We start from the raw sequence: 23,084 nt of genomic DNA, 5'->3' as shown, positions 1-23,084 counted from the left end.
TCCTCCATAACCCCAAATGACAGTGTCTTCCCTGGCTGTTGGATGAGTCCTGTGTATTCCATTTTCCTGTCAGCAGTTCATCATTCAGTGTTACCACAACTTTAATAACACATATTGTACAGGTATGGTCACTCTGTTGGTTTCAGGCTCTTGGAGTTAGCTGCTAGGCACATTTCCTACAAGGAATTTCCTTTGGCTCCAAAACCTTTTTATAAAATTGGACCTCAAACCAGTTTTTCCTATCTCATTTTTCATTTATCCACAGCACTGTCAGTGGTCAGTGAAACAGTCTGAATAATGTCTAAATCCTCTGTCTTGATGCAAGTGATCTGTTGGTTGATCAGTGACTTGCCCACAAGAAAGCAGTTCCTGTCTGCAGCTGTATCTGCACTGCTGCTCCTGCACCTGTGTCTCTTCCATTTCATGTGACCAGTGCCTTTCATTGCTACTTGCTTTTTTATTTTAGAAAACAGTTTATTTTGTAATCCCTAACTGTTATTAACTGAAAACATTTTAAACTTTGTGCTTCTTGATGCTGTTTTATTTCATTTTAATTCTATTTAAAGAGATATTCATACTGGATCTATATCTCACAATGAGGAAAATACTTGAGAGCCTTTCAGCAGAGCAGGGAAAAGGGGCCATGTGCTCCCATTCAGGGATGTATTCTGTAAAACCTGTCCATGAAGCTGTTTCAGTGGGGAAATTGTTCCATCAATTTTGAATTCTGAATGGGTTCCCACAAATAATTTTTAATTTTTATTTTATTTTTTTAGATCAGGGGCTGTTGAATGAGCATCTGAGTGCATCTGTCCTGTCCCAGGCCACCTGTAAGCAATCTGTTTTTCATCTTCTGGTTGAACAGCCACACGGTATGTAGCTTCTCAACCCTTAATACACATTTTAACTATTCTTGATACTTATTTTATCAACTTAACCTACAACAAGTCACAGTTTCTTAAAACATGAAGTACCAGAGTGGAAAAATCTGTAATTTCTAAGAAAATTATTTTGAAAAGAAAATTTCTGTAGTTTGAAGGATCAGTTAAGAAGAAAAAGAAGAGGAAAGAAATTCCAAAGATCAACGAGTTGGACAATTGTAACTGCTTTTAATTTTTATCAAATTAACACAAAACAAACAAAAATGATTGAATTCTAAATACACTTTTGTTTCTTTTCAGCCTTTTCAGTCACTTTAACTCATTTTTGTTTGGTTCAGGGGGATTGTGTATTGTTTTTTGCTTTGTTTATTTGTTGTTTGTCTGGGGTTTTTTAAGGTAATTCTGGGCTATAGTTTCAGGGAAAATTTCAATAGGAAAATACAGAAAACAGTGCTTTTCAATTAAAAATCTGTCTGGAAAGAATTAAATTATTTGGTTTATTATCCTGAAGGAAATTTTAGATGTCATTGCTGGTCATATCTGATCTGAGATGTGATATGAAAGGAACAAATTGCCTTTAGTGCTGTAATTGTGCCAAAATTTATTTTTTACTTGTATATGATAATTGATTTATTTTATTTATCTGATGTTATTATAAGGATTGGATTATAACAGAAATTGCATATTTTAATGAGTTAAAATGTTTCATTGCTGAAGTATAGAAGATAAGTAGATTTCTGTACCTATTCTAAATATTTTTCCCAGTAATTATTTATATCGATTACTTCTCAGATATGCTTTCTGATTTCTGAACACACAGGTTAATTATTCATGTCTTCAATTGTTTACCAAAGAATTTAATTCTCTTTGCTCATATCCCCCACAAATATGTGTGAGCATCTGTTTCATGTTAATGTAGATATCAGAATAAGCCATACCATTTTCCTTGAACAAATAGTGTCTATCTCACATTAAAGACCTTGTTTAGAAATATGAAATGGGGATCTCTTGTTTACAATTTCATTCAAAAAAATTTGCCATATGCTATTATTTTCCTGTAGATGTGCTTGACAGGTATTTATTTTTTAAATGATATTGCAGAACTTACTGTTCCCAGCAAGGAACTATTTTTGTTTTCCCTTCTGGAAGCTTACCATGCCTCAAAACATTTCTAGGGGTTATGGAAAGAAGGATTTGGAAGAAAAAGAGGTGTAAGAATTGATCTGCATGTGACATCATTTTTATGTTGTTTCATCCCAGCCAGCAGCCAAGCCCCAGGCAGCCACTCTCTCACTCCCCCCCAGCAGGATCGGGGAGGGAACTGGAAGAGTTCAGGGTGGAAAACTCGTGGGCTGAGATAAAGACAGTTTGATATGAAAAGGAAAAGCCACACAAGCAAAGCAGAGGAAAACCAGGAGTCCAGTCCCTGCTTCCCAAGGGCAGGCGGATGTTCAGGCATCTGCAGGACCCCACCACAGATAACAGGGACTTGGGCAGACCAGCCCCATCACTCCAAGCATTCCCCCTTGCTCCCCATTTCTGCCTCTTCACACGCTGATCCATGATGTCACAGGGTCTGGAATGTCCCCTTGGCCAGCTGGGGTCCCCTGTCCTGGCTGTGTCTCCCCCAGCCTCCCCTGCACCCCAGTCTCCTCACCAGCATGGCAGCAGGAAAAGCACAAAAGGCCTTGGATCTATGCAAGCCCTGCTCAGCAGGAACAAAAACACCCCTAAATTACCATCACTGTGCTCAGCACAGATCCAAAACACTGCCCCATACCAGCCACTGAGAGGAAAGGTAATTCTACCCCAGCTGAAACCAGCACCTTTTACACAAACAAATACAAAAGCTGTAACTTTTGTCATGGCATTATATATAATTTTTTTTTCCACAGAAGCAGTGAGAAACTGTCCAAAACAATCTAGTTCATGTACACAGTAAAACTGAAAGTGTAATCCCTTCACAAATGTAAGAAATATAAGGACAGTGAAGCAATCTTTAAAAGTTGTACTTTTGCCTCATCTTTTATGTCTGAAATATCTTAATGATGTGATCAGTAGGTGAATATTAGATCAGATGCAGGTGTTACTGTTTACAATTATTCCCTATAAAAAAGAAACAATACTTTGAAAATGTGTTGGAACTAAATATTCTTAATGAACTTGCTGGAATATGATTGCTAGATCATTTTATGAGCAAAATTTATGCTTATGGAAAAACAGTTCTTGTTGCTAATTAATTACTTGTTTTTCCCTCACTTTCTCTAAAAGCTGGGGTTAGAAATTCAGAGATACTGAGATAGTCTGAGAATCTAGGAGACATTTTTCATCATTCTTTCACGAGAAATCCAAAATACTAGCCCTGCTGTGAAAATGGTACTCAGAGCAAAGTATGCTTTTTCCTGCCCTGGCTTCCAGGTCTCACAAACTCTGTCACTCACCCAGTGCTCAGAGTGAAGGGTTGATCTCGTTTTACACTCAGCCTCCAGTCATAGCTGCTGTGCTGGGTGATCAGTGAGCCTCTCTGTTGGAGCCTCTTGGTGCTGCTTCAGACAGGAGCAGGAACTAGGGCAGCTGGCTGAGCATGCTCTTTGGAATCTCTCTCCATAGCTCAGCACAAGTTTTATATTTTAAAAGTCTATATTTTAAGCTGCCATGTCACCTGTGTCATGTTTATCTCTTTCCCCATGGAGAACTCTGTGATTAACTCCTTAATTTTTTCTTCTAACTTTGGCTTTGTCTAAAATATATGTGTTTGTTAACTTTACCAAACACTTAGGAAGGAAAGATTAAATATATTTGATAAATGTATTTAATGGGAGATACTTTCCAGAAAGCTGCCTGCAGTGTAAAAACAGTTGATGGCAATCAAATTTGAGATAATAAAGTTCTGTGTATGATCTTTGGAAGCATGTTGCTATTACAGTTTCATATTCTATTCAACATTCTTTGAGAAAGCATTTTATCATACTTTTAATGTCATGTCCAGTCCACTGTCATTACAGATAATTTGGCTTTTAAACTACTTTCACCTAAGGAATGGCATAAATTTTGTTCAGGTCCACAGGCCATTTCCCTAAAAATACTAGATTTCAAGATTTGCTTCTTGAATCCTATACTTACTTGCATCTGCTTTTTTCTTTCAGTAATTTTTCATGCACAGTCTGTTTTTTATTATTATTGCTTTCAAAGACTGAAAAAACCAACAAAACTAACATGCTTGGTTGCCCTGGTTTGCAACTGGCAAACTGTCTGGCACTTTTAGGAAGGGACATGGTTTGCTAGATCAGGTTGCCTTTAACATCTCAATTTTTTCTTATACCCTACTACTACTTTTGTCCCTGCTCGCTTGGTGTTGTTAGGGCTGGCTCTGTGAGGGGGTCCAGGATTAACTCCAGGGTCAATTCAGTGCACAAAACCAGGCTTAACTTCAGCTCTGTTATGTTACTCTGAGTATTGAGCAGAGGATGGCTGGTTGGAGACTGCATCCAGATGGGGAATCACTGGCTGCTGGTTACCCAGTAGAAAAATTTATTGTCCCTGTGTCCTCAGCACCAGCCTGTCATAGAAAGGTTTGCTGACTGGCCGTGTCCTGCTGTGGAGTGGTGATTGTCCCTGGTGGGTGGAGGTGCCATGAAGTTGGTGGTCACTTACCTAGGAGCTTCCTGAGAATATTTTAATACTGGCTTCACTGGATTTGTGCTCTGAGTGAGAAACCTACCTGTCCTCCCCCTTAGAGTATGAGATTCCTTCCTCCTGGGATCACTTTTGGTGCGTGCATCTTTTGCTGTGTAGAGAGAGACTTTGCAAGCAGGATTTGTGTTATTTCAGAGTACACAGATTTGTTTTATGGTCTGATACATGCAGTAGATAACCAGGACTGACTCACTGCTAGGGTAGGTGTTGCCATGGTCAGTGTTCCCAGTGAGACATGGGATGTGTCTTTGCTGCCCAGGTATTCCCAGTGAGACATGGGATGTGTCTTTGCTGCCCAGGTATTCCCAGTGAGACATGGGATGTGTCTTTGCTGCCCAGGTATTCCCAGTGAGACATGGGATGTGTCTTTGCTGCCCAGGCTGTCATTAGTCATTTGAGGCCAGGTCAGCCTTTGTCTTGGAATGGGTTCATCCATGATATTGCTGGGTTGCCACCTTCTGATTCTTTCTTTTCTTTCCATAGATTTTTTTTTATAGCTTTTCACTTCAGAATTACTTCACTGAGTCCTTGAGTTGTTTCTTAGGTATTTTTCTCACACCTTATGACTTTTCTCAGTAGAATCAGTCCGAAGGAGTGGTGCTCTGCTGTACTTAGACTCTGCATCACTGACAGCTGAACTGCTACTCAAACTATTACATGTTCTTTTGAAGAAATTGCTGTTTGTGCTCCCCACAAAATGCCTTGAGGCTGTTTTATTGTGTCTGTGCAAGACACACCGACTTCCCTTCCTGGCCCTATTTGGGTATCTGTCTGTGTGTCTGTTCCTTGTTTAAACCTCATTCATTTTCCTCTGATGTACTGCTGTCGTGCCTGGAAGCTTGTACAGATGGAGATGTGCTTTGTGGAGTTTCCAGCAGGAGGGAAGACGTGGGATCCCTGCCTGATCCATGCTCATCCTTTCCTGAGTGCTGAATCACCCTGGCTCGCCTCTCCCCTGTGAAACCCTTCTGCAGAGCAGTGTCCTCATGTTATACACAGACAAACAGGGTGTCATTACTCAGTCCTGGCACGTGGCAGCACAAATGATGTGGTCTAAGCCATATTTATCTCTAGAGAGATGTGCTGGCAAAATCAATGAGTTGAAGCTGGTGGCATTGCTGAGTGCTGGCTGTCTCTGCTGTCACCAAGGACAACCTCAGAGAGCTCTCTAAAGCCACAGCACACCTGAAGCTGCCCTCACACAGGGAAAATCAGTAGGGAAATTTCTGTGTCAAGTTTTAAGGCACTCACACCTTCTAGTATAAAAAAGGACTAGGCTTTAAGATTTTTCTTTGTACTTCTCTGCAGTCTTTTCAGATTTTACATACTTTATATATGTTTATTTGGCCTGCTATATGCCCTCTTTTTACCTTTGAATTTTACTTTCTTTACAGGTTATATATTGTAGACAAATATTTATATGTGTTTGCCAGGAATCAATTCTAGTGAAATAAGTTAAGGAAGCAAAAGGCAGCACTGTAACAATAAGCAAAAATTCTGTTACTGTTCTCTTAAAAAACAATCCTGTGAGTTGAAGGAGTACAACAGTACATTCCCCTGACTGGGTAAGGAAATTATTTATCTATTTCAGCATACTCTCCTGGTGTTGCTAAAGAAGAGAAAAGAAGAAAGATATTGAGGATGCAAATAAAAGTAGGGAAGACATCAGAAAGCCAGATTTTGCATAATCTCACGTAGATGCACAGAAGACTTCCCATGTGGATTTATCATGAAAAACAGATTTGCAGGCTGTAATTGCCTCACAGATTTTAGCTAGGCTGTGCAGTGGTTTTCCTTCAGAATATCATGATTTGTTTCTGAACATCCAGAGTACAGTACTTCAGAGCATTTGAACTATGCAAATTACCTCAGGGGAGGCTATTACTTCACATTAGCTTGGCCTATTTCTCTATTTAAAAACATCTCCTCTGCTGTATAACTTGATAAGAAGTTATCTCCTTCAATTTCAATAGAACTAGAAAATGAAACGATGATTAATTTTGCCTTTGAATAGCATATTGCTGGTAATCTATTTGATAACAGCTGTTGATGGACCAGACAGAGTCAGGATGTGCCCTTGAATAAGATGGAACTGCTTCATTCCTCCCCTCTTGGTGATTCTTGATTCTAGCCTTCACCTCTTTAGGTCATAAACCAGTGACAACTCCAGAGATACAGATTTGTTTCAACCTGTAAATACTCAGTAAATCTATGTCTAGCTCTAAATTGGCTATAAGAAATTACCTGCACTAATCTTTTGTTTCCAGCAGCACGAGCACAGTGGGGAAATCACCAGCAGCATCGATCAGTTGTTTCTTGAGCGAATTAAGAGGCTTGATTTCCTGGATGTCTGTTAAATTTCCATTTTCCCCATCCTCCTCTGCTCTTGGGACAGTGGCAGCTCTGTCTCTCATTAATTCATCTGTGCAAGATGCTTCCATATCTGTGCTGGACCCCAGACATTCAGGAAGGAGTAGGTTTCCCTCCTGCCCCAAGCTAGCTGATTTGCTGACTGAGAACTAAAACTGTTGATTTTGCTGTAGCTTTTCTTCATTTCTTCATTTGTCTTTCTGAGTTGACTTTCCTGATTTATCCAGCTTTTGAGTTCTGAGAAACATTGAAGGTATGTTGGAGATAACCTTGCTGAGGTCTAACTTTGCTGAGAGAGGATAAAAGACTAAAAATGAAAGAAACAACAAAAAGCTCACTCCATCCTACTGGCATTGGTATTAATAGAAAAAAATGTGTGGAAATTTTGAAAATTACAGATTTTTTTTTTTTCTTACAAAGGTTGAAAACAATTACGGAATTCTCGAAAATGCTCCTTTAACATTTTAAAATGAGGAGGTGGGGTATGTGTGGGAAAGAAATTGAACCTTTTTTGTAAGAACATTTGGAGATGGAAGACCATGATAAAATTTTAAATTTTTCAAAAGTAGGTCTGAGGGCTTGAGGAAAAGAAGAGCTAGTTGGCTTTTTTGTTTATTTTAATTACTGTATACTTTCCAGGAGAGAAGCCAATTTAAACTTACCTTATTAAGTAACTGTCCAAGGCACAGATTTTATTTTAAAGCATAAATGCTAGAAGGCATTATTGAAACTGATCTTTCAACTTTGAAGTTTTATGTCTTAAAAGTGCTTGATAATTAAACTGCTGAACTAATGTTCTTTTTTTCATATACTGAGTTTTTCTAGAACATTTTTTGTCAAATGTTTTCATTGATTGTTTTTTTTTTCTTTTAGTCAGTGAAGAATAGGTGTCAAGTATAAGGCAGATGTTAATAGAAAGTAAAATTATATATATACATAGAAATGTGTAGTATGCATTCAGTAGTTAAACAACAATTTTTGCCCACAGTGGTGACAGGATTCTCAATATAGTGGCACACACTTTAAAGTCAGGAAACCATTAAGGTTTTTCTTAATCAGAATTTGGCTTGCAGAACATTGTGTACTTCAGCTTGATTTTAAAGGTCTTATTTCCCAAGTGTTAAGCTTTTTACATATCACAGTCCCTGTCCTGACCCTCTTTTATAATTTCAAGTAGCATAATGTGCTTGGGATCTCTTTTGGAATTCCGTGCAGTGTAGCATAGACTCAGATGTGTTACACAAGAGTGTCTCTTCTTTTATCTTTAATTTCTGTAAAACCCAGTCACACAAGTCAAATTTATACAATCAGGTTATCCCATAATTGTCCTGCCAAACAATTAACTTGCTTCTACACCTTTTCCACAGCTCTGTAAATTCTTTGGTTTACTTTCTCTACTCAGAGTTCTACAACCCTGCAATGGATACATATTTCTGTTGCTGTCTGAAAATGTTCTGAGTTGTAAATACGTGAAATCTCAATCTGAATTGCAGCCAGGAACAGATTGAAAGGAAAGAAGAGGGGGGTTTTTTAATATTATTTTTTATTCATTATTTTAGTCACAGAGTTGTCAGGACTAGGTGACTTGGTTAGGAAAGCTGTCAGGGTGTTCTGGGCATGCAGGTGTGCATTTTCTCCTTTGTGAAGCTGGTGTTGTTGGGCTTTAGTTTTGCTCTGTGTGTGGTGGCTAAATCCAGCATTTTTTACAGGTAGCAAAAAAGGTCCTGCTGAAAAGGGAGATTTAACATTTAAGAGGGTCGGTGTTCTCTCCCCTAAACATCCCATAATAAAGTTTATACACTCTCAAAGAATGTGTTTGGTTTTGTGGTAGGGCATGAGATTAATTGAAATAAGAGCTGCTAGCAGTTGGATTCCCAAGTCAGATTGTTTCGTGATAGGGAAAGATGCATTTGGGTTGTTCAGTCTCAGCTCAGGAGCATATTTGAACCTGATGAATTTCAGGTAGGTAAGACAATCCCCAGATAGCAAAGAATTTAAATTTAAACATCTGCCTCACTTGCACTGTAATTACAGGAAATGTAAATGTGTGTTCCAGGCATCTATTCAAACTGCTGTGGTGTGAATAGAGGTGGGATTATTTGTGTGGCTAATTGTTTTGATAAATAATTTGGTATGCCCATTATCTATATGTTCACCTCAAAATTATATATTTCTCCTTGCTTATAAGATATAACCAGGATCAATAATGCTGTAGCTCAATTTCTTGCCAAATGGGGTCTTTAAAACTGTTCTCTGAAGGGGGGGAATAATTTAATTAAAATGAACATCATATTCTTCATACTCTGCTGCTTTCATTCTTCCCTAGATATTTTGCCATACTATTACTAAGATTAACAAATTATTCAAAATATTTTTATGGGAAAGATAATAAATTATTCACAATCACATTAAAATTTATATCTTTCAGTTACCAGGGGGAATTTGGATTCCCTGATTTACTTTTCTGTCACAAAGCCTGAATGATTAGGCAGGGCCTGTTTTGTTTTGATAAAGCCATTGGGATTGGACCTGCCTGAGTGTATTTGCAAAAAGAATACATATTTCTAGTACCACTTCTCTCTTCATGTAAGTCTCAGCAAAAATTTATCTTTCTCTTCCCTGCCTTTTATGATGCACACAGTATCTTGCTTTCAGCTTTTACAATATTTATGTGAAATCCTTCTTGTGTACCTGAGGATCAGGTTGATACCTTCGGTCATCAGCATTAGTAACAATCTTGCATCTCACAATAATGTTTGGGTTTGGACAGTATTTATTTCTTTAAAGGCACTGCTGATGCCAGGCTCAGTACCCCCTGGAAGCCCAGCCCAGCCAGGGAAGGGCACACGGCCCCTCTGCTGCCTTTGCTGCGGGGACAGCGGGGTGGGCTGCAGCTGCCACCCGGACTTGGCTTTGTTCCAGGGGGATGCTTTCGGTGCCCGTAAGCCGTGTAAGCCAGCCAGCAGAAGGGATTGTGGTGTTAAGCACTGAACAGCAGTTCTGTGTGTTTAGAGAGATGCAGAACCAGGGCTTACATTGCAAATGGCTGCAAAGTGCTTGAATCGTGACCTTGATGAATGAAGGAGTAATGCCTCCCGACCCCTGAAGCATGAAGCACACAGTTATTCATTTAACATCAGAGTTTATCTTAACAATGTACGTAAGATGCTTTATTACACTCGTAGTCTGATATCACATGCTTGGTCTAGTATCACTGTTGAGTGGAGGGAAATTAAGCTAACTTCTTTGCACAGAAATGACATCTCTTGAGATGACAGCGCGTTCAAAGGGTCATTAGAATATTGGAGGAGGGTCTTACTTTCTCAGACTCCTCCTGCTAGGACATTATTTTTACCATGCAGTAGTTTGTGTTCAAGGATTTTACTTTTTACTGTTAATATACTACAACAGGTAAAACCTGTGTTTGCAAAAATAGTTAAAACCTCTGAAATTTGTATGGGGAGTGAAAGCAGACTGAACCTTAAGTACTTTCTGCATTCACATCTTGTTAGTACTTAATAATTTTATTTTCACAAATCTTCTCTTGCTTGAGAGAAGGAATTTAGCATTGTATTCATTTTAAACCAGGGAAACAGTAATGTAGGTATATTGAAGGTTTTCCCCTACTAAAGCTGTGGTTGTTTCAAAATAAAACCCAGAGGCTTGAAGGGTAAGAAGAATCTCTTTCTCATAATCATTTAGTGAAGCACTGGGAAAACAAATTTTCATACAAAGTCCAAAAGGAGACATAGAATGAAAATTATCCCATACAACCATCAAGAGGTCTGTGAAACTTCATGGTATGACTGTTTCTGTTATCTCTAAATTGGAGCTATTAACTGCCTCTTTCAGGTGTTAAATTCAGTGTAGTTAACTTGAGAGGTTTTTTTGTAATAGGTGAACATAAAGAATGCAAATCATGATTTTTGATTGCCTCATTCTCCTGCTTGTGTTATAAGAATGCTTTTACACTGAGGGGAAAACTATAGTATTGCAACAATTTCTGATGTTGAAATGTCTTTTATCTGATTTCTTCACAAGCACTGAAAATCCCTTATAAATTAAGTAATTTTCTCCTTCAGAAAGATACTAAGATAAAACAAAGATTATATGCCCATAAAGATTGATATCTCTTAATTACAGGTAGTGCTGCCTTTTTCACAATAAGTGCCAGTAATTTCAGCTAATCCCTGAGGTTTGGTACCTTTTTCATTACCTCTGCTACGTGCTACCAGCAGAACCCAAAACCTGAATTGCATGCTGTCCCCTTAGGGGCTGTTGCAATTCCTTTTTTTCTAGCCATTGTATACAATTTTCTCTTTTCCATTAAATAAGAAAATAAGAGTGTGATTGCTGCAAAGAACTGTTTTTCAGACCTGTGTCAACAATGTGTTTTCTACATGCACAAACAAGCCTGTCAGCTTTATCACACATGACACTAGACAATATAATAGCTTGTCAGTAGCTGTTGAAAAAAATTTGGATAATCCTTATCTTTCCAGCTTACTTTACATCCTTTCAAACGAAAAATCACAAGCTGTATCCTGGTAATCTTTTCTTCCTACTGATTTATCCCTTTTCCAAATCAAGAATTAATTTTTGTGTTATTTTTCTTTCTTTGATCTATAGATTTGCCCAATTCTCCCAACTCTGAATTAAGTGGAAATGCCTTTTTTCCTGCTTTCTGGTGCCTCCAATTTTTGGTGCCAATCTCATTGATTGAAGAAATGCAGGGGTTTTTTTTCCAACATCTTGAAGCGTATTTACTTCTAGAGTCCTTCTATTTGATATACAGTGTTAATTAGCCTGGGTTGCCTTCTGCAGTTGTTGTTCATCTTTGCAATAAAAGCATGTTTAAATGATTCAAGATGAGAAGGAGAGAGTCAGTGATCCCTAATTACTTCACTGACCAAAGAGAATTTTTGTGGCAATTTGTGTGTCCTGTCTCTCCAAAAAGCAGAATGTTGGTGCTGAAGCATTCAGTGTCACAGAAGAAGCAGGGATTGAAAACAAGTCAGTGTTATTCAGCAGACAAATTAAAAGTGAAACCTATTTTTAACAATGAGGTTAATTAACTCTCAGAACAATTCCAAACGAAACGTGGAGGATTCACTACCGCTGACAAGCTCTAAATCAAGTGGCTGTGGTTTTTTCCTAATTAAATTCTCTTGTTCAAGAAGAGTTATTGAGACTGAACCTTGATTTTTTCAAATGCGTTCTTTCTATGTATTTAACTCAAGTTGGGTGATCCTAATGACTGAAATGTTTAGCTGTGAGGAAACAAAAAAAAGATCTCTGCAGAGTTCTGCGTAATCAAATATGCTTTAAATATGCTTTACTAATACAACCCCCAAAAATATACTTTGAAGTTTCCAGATTAACATTTTCAGAATTTCCATTATGTTATTTTTCTTATTCTTTATGAGGTCAGGGTCAAGAAGTCAAGTACCATCAATAGATACAAACTGTACAAGCTTTCTTTTCTTTTCTTTTCTTTACCATTGTAGCCTATTCTTTCTAAAGAATCAGCATTTCAAGTTTTTTTTGGTCATTAGTCTATATACAAAAATAAGATATCTAAAATGAAATTATATTTTGAGACCCAATATATTCAACCAGAAAAAGCTATAAATTGTAGGAAAATGAACTGCTATTTTTTTAACTCTTTTTTCTACTCTTCTCCAACTCCTTGCTGCCATGTATCAGAAAATATTTTTTTTTTCCTTTAGATTGATACCAAATGACAGTTTGTAAAGATCTGTTCCTTGTCATCTTTACACACAGGATTTTTTCCTCTGCCTTTTCTCGAGTTCACACCTATGGCAAACAGCTGTTGGGAACTGCATTTGTCCCTACATTTTTTCAGTGTTTGGCTGCAAATCACTTGTGCCTTGAGCTGCTTTAGAAACTAAACCATATGGAGAGAAAAAATGGCTTAGATTTGAAGGCTGGCAGCTTCTTATTTTGACAGATTTAAAATGTATTATCTCGATTAAGTTACTTGCATGAAAATTTTCGTTCCCAGTTATCTCACCACAAGTTATTGTCAGAGGAAGTTACAGTTACTGACCTAAAATGTCTCCTTTCTATTCCTGAAAGGTATTGTAGTTTTATCTCTGGCTATATTTTAACTAAGTTTTAGAAAAGAATCAGAAATCATCTGTTTTCTTCCTTCCTGAATCAAAAGAAATCTGGTCTCTTACTGGGAACTCAAACAGTTTGTGCAAAGGAAAAAAAAAAAAAACAAAAGCAAAAGCTAAATTTTGGACGTTTGTTTTGTATTTTGTGTGAAAATGAGATAGTCATCTTGCCTTCTGAGTTGTGGCTGATAGTGTGTCACTTGGTTTCCAATGGAAACCAAATGGTTTCCATTTCTGGATTCACACAAAGGTACAGGATCTGCAGCAGCCACCCTTCTTGAGAAACACTGCAGCTCCCAATTGCCATTGAGTCACCCAAAGCCTGTCTTCTGGATGATTCAGAATCATCCTGACACTGTCAAGTAATTTGGGTCCTTGATCCCTTCCAGAATATCTTAATATTATTTTCCACTTTTAGGCTTACTTTTTTTGTTTTTTTTAATCTAGTTAAGGCCCTCAGGTATACCCCTTTATACTAATCTCTGAATTTCAGAGGTCAGAAGCTCATTTATTTATTGGATATTTGATTACTGTTTGCTCTAAATTACAGCTGCAGGGGTGATTTTAACCTTGTGCACACAACTGGAATCAATGCACAGTCCCCAGCCATGAACTGCTAATTGTCCTCATGGCTGGAAACTCATACTGCATTTCAGCTGCCCCTCAGGGGACTAGCAGAATTGTAATAATTATCGTATTAACCACAGAAATTCAAGGGATAAAATACTGTGTTACTTGAACGAAGTCTTAATGAAGTTCAGGTATGATCTGTAGCTGTACCTGAGTCTGACTCTGATGGGTGAGTAGCCAGGCGTCACATTCACCAATCCAGCATCCCCCAGATCACTGTAGCAGGGTTAAAATACTTCTGGATATTTCTAAACTGATGTGTCCTAACATGGTGTAATGATTGAGTAGCAGGAATGCACATAACCAGCATGTGGGATTGCACTGACAATAAAGGATGATATTGTGTAGACATGTGAATTTTCAGAGTTTGAAAAAATGGATTCTGTCAGAAATCATTACTTGTTAAAAAAAGAGCAAGTCAATGTGAGTTACCAGTTTGTCCATAAAAATCCAAAATATCACTAAAGTAGAAAGGCACTTGACAGCTCAACAGAATTTCTTGCTAGAGAATATTGCTGATGCTTTTTTTTCTGTACTTCCTCTAGGGACAAATTATAGTTCTGTGATGGTCTTGATAAACTCTGGAGCAGGTTTTGCATTTCAATGAGAGCAGTCAGAACATTAGATGTATTCTATAAATTGTCATACTAGAGGTATGATTGCTGGCCTCTGTTTGAGGCCACTGCAGTCAAGTCAGTACTCATTCCTTACAATAAGATAAAATCCAACAGCAGTGACATCCAGGCTATTTTTGACTTCATTTTCTCCTGACCAAGGAAGTAATCAAAATGTCACCCTAATAAATAGAAAAAAAATGAAGGGTCTTCTTCTGTTCTCAGGCATTTTCTATTCCTACATAAAGTTTTATGAATTGAGTCCTGCAACCTTGTTTTCAGAGCCCATGATTTTTATCTTTTCCTTTTCAATTCCATAGACCACAAGAAACATCTTGAACCTGTAACTGGCATTAGGAAGAGAAGAATGCTTGGTTTAGGTACCAAGTTATCTAAGGCTGTTGTTAGTTCTTAGGCTATTTCTGTGTGAAGTCCAGGTTCTCTGAAGACATCAGCTCCCAGCTAAGCCCCAAATGCTTCAGTTACATTGCAGCAATATCCTGGATCACCTTTGAATATTTTACCTGCAAGGACAAGGACAAAGAACTCTAGCTGAAAAACTGTGAATAGGAGAAAAGTTTCATTTAAGGGGCCAACTTTTAGAATAGTTAAAGACTGAACCTGCAGCTCTAAAAACTGGTGCTCTGCCTAGGATTTTTAATGAAATAAAATAATTTTCTTTTGTATTTTATTTGCTGTTCATCTTTGTAGGTAGGAGCTTGATATACATTCTCATTTAAGCCAGATTTATCTTCAGATGGAATAATGAATGTCACTAATTTCTTCAGAATTTTAGACTCTGGAGATTACCTGCTGACAAGTGTCATGGTTTATCTTTGAGGCTGGCATTGCCACATGTCTGATTTTAGCATGCTGCCCACAAAACAGAGTGGGTCAAAAGGATATGACAGTGGAGCAATTAAAATATTTGTCTAATTTGATAGGCTAAGAAGAAGTTATTGTTAGTCCACTTACAATAATGCTGCTGTGCATAGCTATATACACACAGCATATTGTGGGCTGTCATTCACTGAACTATTGTTTTATGACACAAGTCAAATTCATGGGCAAACAATACTTTTAAAGAAGGATTCCTCTTACCATCTTTATCTATTTTCTTGAGTATGAAAAGACCACAAAAAAGGCAGAAATCCATTCTGCCTTACTACAGAAATGTGTAAAACCTCAAATGATGACGAGTGTACTTTCCAGAATTATGAAAATGCATCTCTCTCTCTCTCTCTCTTTATATATATATATATATATATATATATACATACACACACACATATACATGTATATATTTATATAATATGACTCACTTTCACACTGTTTTCAGTTACTGTCTGCTGTATGAAGTGTGATATGTCTTCTGAATACTTGTACTTGTAGCAAGCAGTACAATTTTTGGTTGCATGTAAGAAGTAGAAGGATGTAACAGCACTGGTGTCATTAGTGATTTCACAACACTTTGCAGATTTTGATTAAAATCTGCCATAGCTTCAGAATTTGACTGTGCTCTCAGAGATCAGATTGAGACACATATATCTGTGAAGTTTAAAGTGAAAGTAAAAACACATCTGTCAAAAGTAATCAGATACTTGACGTATGTCAGAAATTCAATTACATCTGAACTGAAGCAATTACAGTTTCCTTTCAGGCATTAACTCAAGACACTTTTGTGGATGTTTCAATCTAGAAAACGATTAAGAAATAGCGGAGTTGTCATAGTCCTAATTTACTCGCTAGTACTTCATCTTAGGGTGACATGAACTTTTCTTAAGAGAGAAAGGACAAGGTTTGGTGGTGTTTTTAGTGGCTGGACACTAAACTGAAAGTCACACTTGTTTAAAAAGCATATGCCATTTCTTGGGTGGCTCTTGCATTTTTGAAATATTTGTGTGGTATCTTTCTACTTTGTTGAGATTGTAGGCAGGTTGTGCTTGTGGAGTGGTACTCAGCTAACACATGTACCAGGGGGCAAGAGAGGCTGAGTGGATTTTCTGTTACTGAAGTAGAGAATGTAAGATCCTATTGTTGAAAATATGGCCATCTTCTCTCTTCACTCAGTTCAACACTCTCCATCCACACTGAGTTTATGGTCTTCTGTATAACTACTTATCAATTAATCTCTCCTGAGAATGTTAATTATGCTTACAAGTGTGCAGAACTGAAATGAATATTTAGCTTAGGAAAGGAAAATTGACCAAACATAACTGAGTTTTTACTTTTCTGTTGTTTGGTCTGTCACAAATAGAATCACACAGAGAAAAGGTGTGGTACTGCATCTTTTACAGTGCTGATTTGGAAGAGGTTTTGCATCTTTTTCTTCAACTTTGAAGTTTGTCTTGTGCTTTCAGTGACTCTGGATCTGAGACATTACTATGTTGCAGACATTTAGATTTTGGATGCTAGAATGATCTACAGAGATTTATCAATGTAAAATTGTCATCAGGAATGGTAAACAATGATGAGGATGAGGATGATAAACAATTTTTAAATAGATGAACTGGTCAAAGGAGGATAGTGTAGATCTTCCAACTCTCAGATTATTGGAGGAAAAAAATATATTTGTAAGGAGAAAACAAGAGAAACTGTCAGTACACCATGAAGTTTTAAAATAAGTGCTGGACCATAGGATAAATAAAAAACTTATTACTTTCATTCTTGATTATTCTTCACTTCTTACTCTTATCTCTTTGACATTCCCTCTGCCAAATAACTTGAATGTAATAGTCTGGCCTTCTCCACACGTTCTGCTCTCTGTGTGCCGTGGTTTCATTTTGCAAGTTCCTGTCTATGCCTGTTACCCTTTGGCTGGTTCCTCACGTGCTTTGTTTGTTCGTTTTCTATCCCTGTTGGTGAGCTGTTCCCTGGCTTTGCAGTGATTCTCCTTCTCTGACATTTGCCCTGTGTTGCTCCGAGCTGCTCGGTTCAGCCGTGCTTCCTTACTGTTCTCACGTCCTTCCTTTGCCCCTGGCTTTCCCGATGAGCGCCCGAGTGGATTTCTGTCACATAACCCCCAGCCCATCGCCCTGCAGCCCTGAAGGAAAGCTGCCAAGAGTCCCCATGGTGTCAAGACGAGGGCATAAGGTAACAGCAGAGATTAAAATACAATTGGATGTGGCACCTAAATGAAGGTTGGTCCATTTTCTGTTTGATTTTTAGACAAGTGTGGAATAACTACCGTCAGCCAAAGCTGCAGGTATCAGAGTTCAGAGATAAGAGGGGTGAGATATGATAAATCAGTTTAGGGTTTACATGATTTGTGTATTACTGCAGAAGATTATTACATCAAAATTTATAGTCAGGTGTGATTGGGAAGTGATGGAGACTTCGTTGTGAAATATATGAAGTGGCAATTTTATACTGGGGTTTAAAAAACATTATTATTTAGTCTCAATAAGAGAATGTGACTTTCATGATCTCTGCTACATGTATTTTTTAAAGTTTTCTCAGAGTTAAAGATCTTAGGTATGATTTTGCTTGTTTTGGTTGTCAGCAGAGAACTGAATTACTCTATTTGGCAACATTTTTTTCCTCAGTGTATTTAACCATTGTAAGCATAGTTGTTACTGCACTTCAACAATAAATAAATATAATAGGTCAAAATATAATATCTGTCAAAATAATTGTTTTGATTTTTACAGAAAATGCAATATAAGCTATTAGTTAGAGAAGAATAATTTTATAAATGGAAGGAAAACTTTAGACTTGGCCTTTCAGACATGCTTCATTTAAAAACAAAATAAATTGCAGTAAATGAAACAACATATTTAATTACTGAGCCCTGTTCTCAATCCATTTATTTTAATCTAAATAGCAAGTGTTTAACTTGTATCCATTATTTTGTACCAGAAAGAAATTATTCTCAATGAAAAATCTTAATTAAATGATCCAGAAAGTCTCTGCCAGAAGTATGCAAAATTGTATTAATACAAGATCCATAAAATGGTGAAAAAATCTAATAAACATGTTCTAATACATTTTATTGTGTGCTTATGGTAATGATGTTGTGAAGCCTTTATTTGTGCCATGTCTTTCTTAAAGCAACTTACAAAGTTTTAACCAGTCATTTGTGAAATTGTTTATTAGCATCTGAGCTGCATATTCATTACTTAACTTTTACAACTAAGTAATTCATCAGCTCAGAGGGATTTTATTATTCTGTATAAGTACCAGAAGGGAGGGAGCAAAAAAGATGGAAAAATGAATTTTTCAGTGGTGCCCAATGACAGGCAACACAGACATTCTCATTGAGCAAAGGGAATGCTTTTTTTTACTGTGAGGAAGATTGAGCACTGGAACAGGTTGCCCAGAAAAATTATGGAGTCTCCATCTTTGGAGATGTCCAAAGCCTTTTTGGCCATGGTCCATGTAGGTGACTCTGCTTGGAGAGAGGTATTGGACCATTTGTCTGTCAGAGGTCCATCCCAGCTTCGAGTATTCCGGGTTTTTGAGAACCTGCCAGAGGAAAGGGAAAACACGACTCCACCTCTTGGTGTAAGTATCCATAATTCGTGAAGCAGAGTCCCCTAGAAATGAAACCATTGTGGACCATCTGTGAAAGGAACCTCTCTTGCACCCCCCTTACCTAAATGAACTTCACTGAAGGAAGTAAAATGATGATGTAAACATTAAAACAAGTGATGAGGTGAGTTTAATTTTTGGCATTTTGCATGGTTATTTTATTAGTTCTTTTACTTACCTATTTGTAATGAACTTGAAATACCTTGAAGTGCATTGTGTTCCATTTTATTTGTCCCAGAGAAGATGCAAATAGAAGTGTCCTGCTTCTTTGCCTTTAATTGCACCCAAAATCTAATTGTTATGTCAGGGTGATCTGTTGTTCTTGCCTTTGAGCTTTCCCTTTGTGGTGTGCACTGTTTTCCATGTCACCTGCAATTCACTGAGAAAAGTATCTGTGTCTGGTTTTGCAAACAAGGATGCATTTCATGTGGATTCTTAAAAACAGAAACAAGACAAAGCCTGTTGATCTGTCATGACCTCAGAATTCCAGAAGCACAGAACTGTTCAGGTGGTGAGGAACTGCTTGAGAACATCTTGTCCATCCAAACCCTCTGTGGCTCAAGCAGGGTCATCTGCATTGGGTTGTCCAGGACTGCGTCCAGTCAAATTCTGAATATCTCCACAGATGGAGGCTGTTGGCTGTTGTATGATGACTGCCAATTCAGAAAATTTTATTTATATTTACTCATTGAGACCGAATAATTATAATACTGATTTAGCAAAACTAACAGGCTGCTGCTCTCGCAGTTTTTTAATTAGAATCCATAACAAGGGATTGTGATTGTGTTTTAATGAAAGGGAATAAAAAATTCAAGCAGCCTCATTGGAAGCACTAAAAAAAAGAAAAAGATGTGAACAAAAATGGACCCACCCTTAATAAAAGTCAAGGTAGAAATGTTGTTTGTTCTTTATTTTAGACTCTTGGGATTTAGCAATGAAGCACTTCTGGGAGAAGGGCCATAAAAGATCTTAGTTTTCATATGTGAAACCAGGATTTCATCTCTTCCAGCAGAGGAAAAGAAATGAATACCTAGGTCTGACTTTTTCAATGCATTTTGGATCCTGGTGTGCTGGCAGTTGCTCACTCTTTGCTATCTGATATCAGTTCTTTTCTGGATGAGCTCCTTGAGAAGGAATTAGCAATAATTTCCCAGCAGCAGCTGCTGTGTATGAATATTTTGGAGGTTGCCCTTTCCATATTCTGAGGATTAGGAGAAAGCAGAGCTAGTTATAGTGAGTTGACATTTACATGGCCAGTGCTAATTTTAGCAGAGCTGTCTGTGGGTTTAATCAAAATGCTGCTGTAGTCATTTTAATGGAGAAACTATCAAGAAAACAAACAAACAAACAAATAAAAGTACCCCCTCCTAAATGATTCTCCATGAGACTTCAACAAGATATTCTGAGCTCTGTCTCATCTCTCTTTTTCAATTAAAGGAGGCTGAACTGAGTGCTCTTCTTCTGGGTGAAATCAATGGGAGGCACTCAGATGCTACAGAATTAGGAGCAGTGAATCAGGGAGATGCACTTCAACATCTAGAAAATCTACCTGCAAAGCACCTTACTAATTTGAAAAATACATGGCTGTAAGTTAAAGTTGAAAGGGAGGATGGCATATTGCAGAATATTTTGTTCCTTGCCATCACAGTTTTATTACCATGGTGCTGCCTGGTATGCTTTGTCTTAACATTTTTCCTAATCTACTGTAGAGGCAAAAACTGCACTTTTACCCATCTGTATTCCTTCCAAATAACACCCCAGCTATTGGCATCCACTGCTGCTTGAATTTCAGCTCTCACAGTGCTGAGCTTTCTAGGGCTGACACAAAAGTTACACAGAACTCAACCACAGCACAGTGTCCCAAAGAATTGTAGCCAGGAATTTGAAATAATACTCATTTTGATTTATTATCTAACCCAGTTCTGAGTTCTAGGCTCAGTGCCTGAGGAATCTGTTACAGAATCAGTGTTCTCCAGCAGCCTCTGGGGAGGCTGGAGGCAAGGCTTAGCAAAAGGTTACCTAAAAATGAAATGAGGGAGGATGCAGAGCCCCACACACTTCTTTGTAAGGCAGTTGACTCAAATTGCAGCCCCGGGTTTGAGTCAGATGCCTTCAGGCTCTAGTGGGTCAGTGAACTTACTCTGCTAAATTTAACTGTTTCCTGATGGGTGCAGGACAGTGCAAGAGAAGTGAGGTGTTACCAAAATCTGGCCCAAAGCTTTTTATCAAATGTGATGTACCTGTGTTCACAAAAGGGACTTGCTGTGGATTTCTTACACAGAATTGTTGGATATTCATTGCAGTGAAATAATTACATGAAGGCAAGGATCAGCCATTGGCATCAGTTTTGGTGTCCTTGGCAGAGTACGTGAGGTGCCCAGGCAAGCAGGAGCAGGTAACACTGGTTTGTATTAAAGTTGTACACAGAGCTGTTTTCTGTGTCCTAGCCCGCATTCTCTGAATGGGAAAGAAAAACTAAAAGCAAATTATATTTGCCATTATTCCTATTTTATCTATCTTATTAACTAGCCCAAATCATAATGAAATTAATCTGTATTAGCAGTAATGATCAGCTGGTTAGTTGACAGCTGCAGGCAAGCCTGGTGATAGAAAAATTACCAGTATTATGAGCATCCCATATTAATAAGATTTTTTTTTTTAATGTGAATACAATCTGTTTCAACAGCAATATTATAAAATTTGTCTTTTCATGATCTTTAATGAACAATTTTCTGCCAGAATGACCCAGAATGCTATCATATGGATTCTGTATTAAAATCTATTTTAAAAACCCAAGGGGCTCTGTCCTGTACCAGGCATCATTAAGCTACAGTTCAAATATGTAATGTAATGTATATAGCTAGTTATAAGTTTACAGTCTGTTCTATTTGCCATCTGCTGAAAGCTTTGCAAATGAAACTCAAGGAAGCACTGTAATGTGTTACAAAGTGTTTACATTATTTTGGTGTCCATGTATGTGTGGATTCCAGGCAATCTAATTGCAAATATATCCTGAAGCTCACTCTTGTGTTTTAAGATATTACAAGCCTTGGTCATGGCATGTCATTCCAAGCCTTTAACTAGACCAGAGCGAGCCCAAAGTGGGCGAAGCCCAGCAGAGAGCTGACTCCTCTCACTGGGGACAATGGTGTGTCAGTAGTGGTTTGTGGTCCAGAGGGTGGATCCCAGTTCAGATGTCTTCAGGAGTATTCTAATTATGCCTGATATCAGCTTATTTATTTCAGATATTGGATTAAAAATGAGTTGCTAATTTGAAAAGATTTTCCCTTTGACCACGTGGTTGCCAATAATTCTAATATATGTAGTATGTTTTTTAAATTTGAGTATGGGCTTGATAGATAATGCCTCAAAATCTAAAGAAAAATCTTAAATCTTTATCAAAATGAGAAAAAAAATTGTTTTTTTATTTAGATAATAACATTTTAGTGGATTTTTAATTAAGATCTTTTCAAGCTCTTTCATGATGTCCAACTTTTCAAGTAATTATTTCATAGGCAAATATCTTTTGCCATGATGAACTTCTACAAATACACAAGAATTAGGCAATCACAAATGCAAAGCAGCTGGTTAATTTTCATAATTAGTATATGATAAACCTCTTACACACAGAAATTCAGATATGTTTTCCATTTGTAGTAAAGTGAGGCAGTGGTCTGCATTTGATGTCCTGAGGCCTTTTTAACTGGGAGAGGTAGAAAACCTGCGGAGTTGTGTGGTTTTAAATATTCAAAACTTCCCGAATTTAAAACTGATTTTCACATCTTAATGTGGTTCGTTTATTTCAGTTTAAGAGTGTTTCTAGCAAAAAGCCAATCACCAGTAGACTTTACCATTAGGTGCTTCTAGGGAGTTAGGTGCAGATGAGGAGTCTAGATTCGTGTTCTGTGTTTTGGAGAACTGTTTTTCAAACCCTTCTCTCTTTCCCTGATGTGATTGATTTTTTTTTGTCTTTCTGGCCATTCCTGTATTCCTGTGTGACATCATCCTTAGTCTCCCAACACTTCCACCTTCATTCCCAAACTTCTGTGCGTCCCCTTTTTTTCCATTTCATCCATTCCAAGACTGCATTACAGTGTCCCTACCACCCACTCCCCTACAGCTCTCAGCCCTGAGGGCTTCACCCTTGAGGAATTCTGGCTGGAGGAAGGTGACCATTTGGAGCACCAAGTGAAGTTTCCCTGCTGACATTTTTTGAGCGTGAA

At 37.7% G+C, this 23,084-nt stretch overlaps 1 protein-coding gene across 1 annotated transcript in view; it reads left to right on the top strand.

Moving 5' to 3' along the window:
• The window catches only part of CFAP47 (cilia and flagella associated protein 47), a 258,402-nt gene that overhangs the window by 197,543 nt on the left and 37,775 nt on the right, over positions 1-23,084 (top strand). Inside the window, exon 57 of the mRNA XM_038154900.1 lies at positions 777-872. Coding sequence (XP_038010828.1) covers positions 777-872 — 96 coding nt within the window. The remainder of the gene's footprint in view (positions 1-776; positions 873-23,084) is intronic.

Source organism: Motacilla alba, chromosome 1 (assembly GCF_015832195.1).
Source record: "Motacilla alba alba isolate MOTALB_02 chromosome 1, Motacilla_alba_V1.0_pri, whole genome shotgun sequence".
NCBI lineage: Eukaryota > Metazoa > Chordata > Aves > Passeriformes > Motacillidae > Motacilla > Motacilla alba.
Note: the sequence above shows the minus strand (reverse complement) of the source record. Positions and strands in the feature narration are given on the sequence as shown.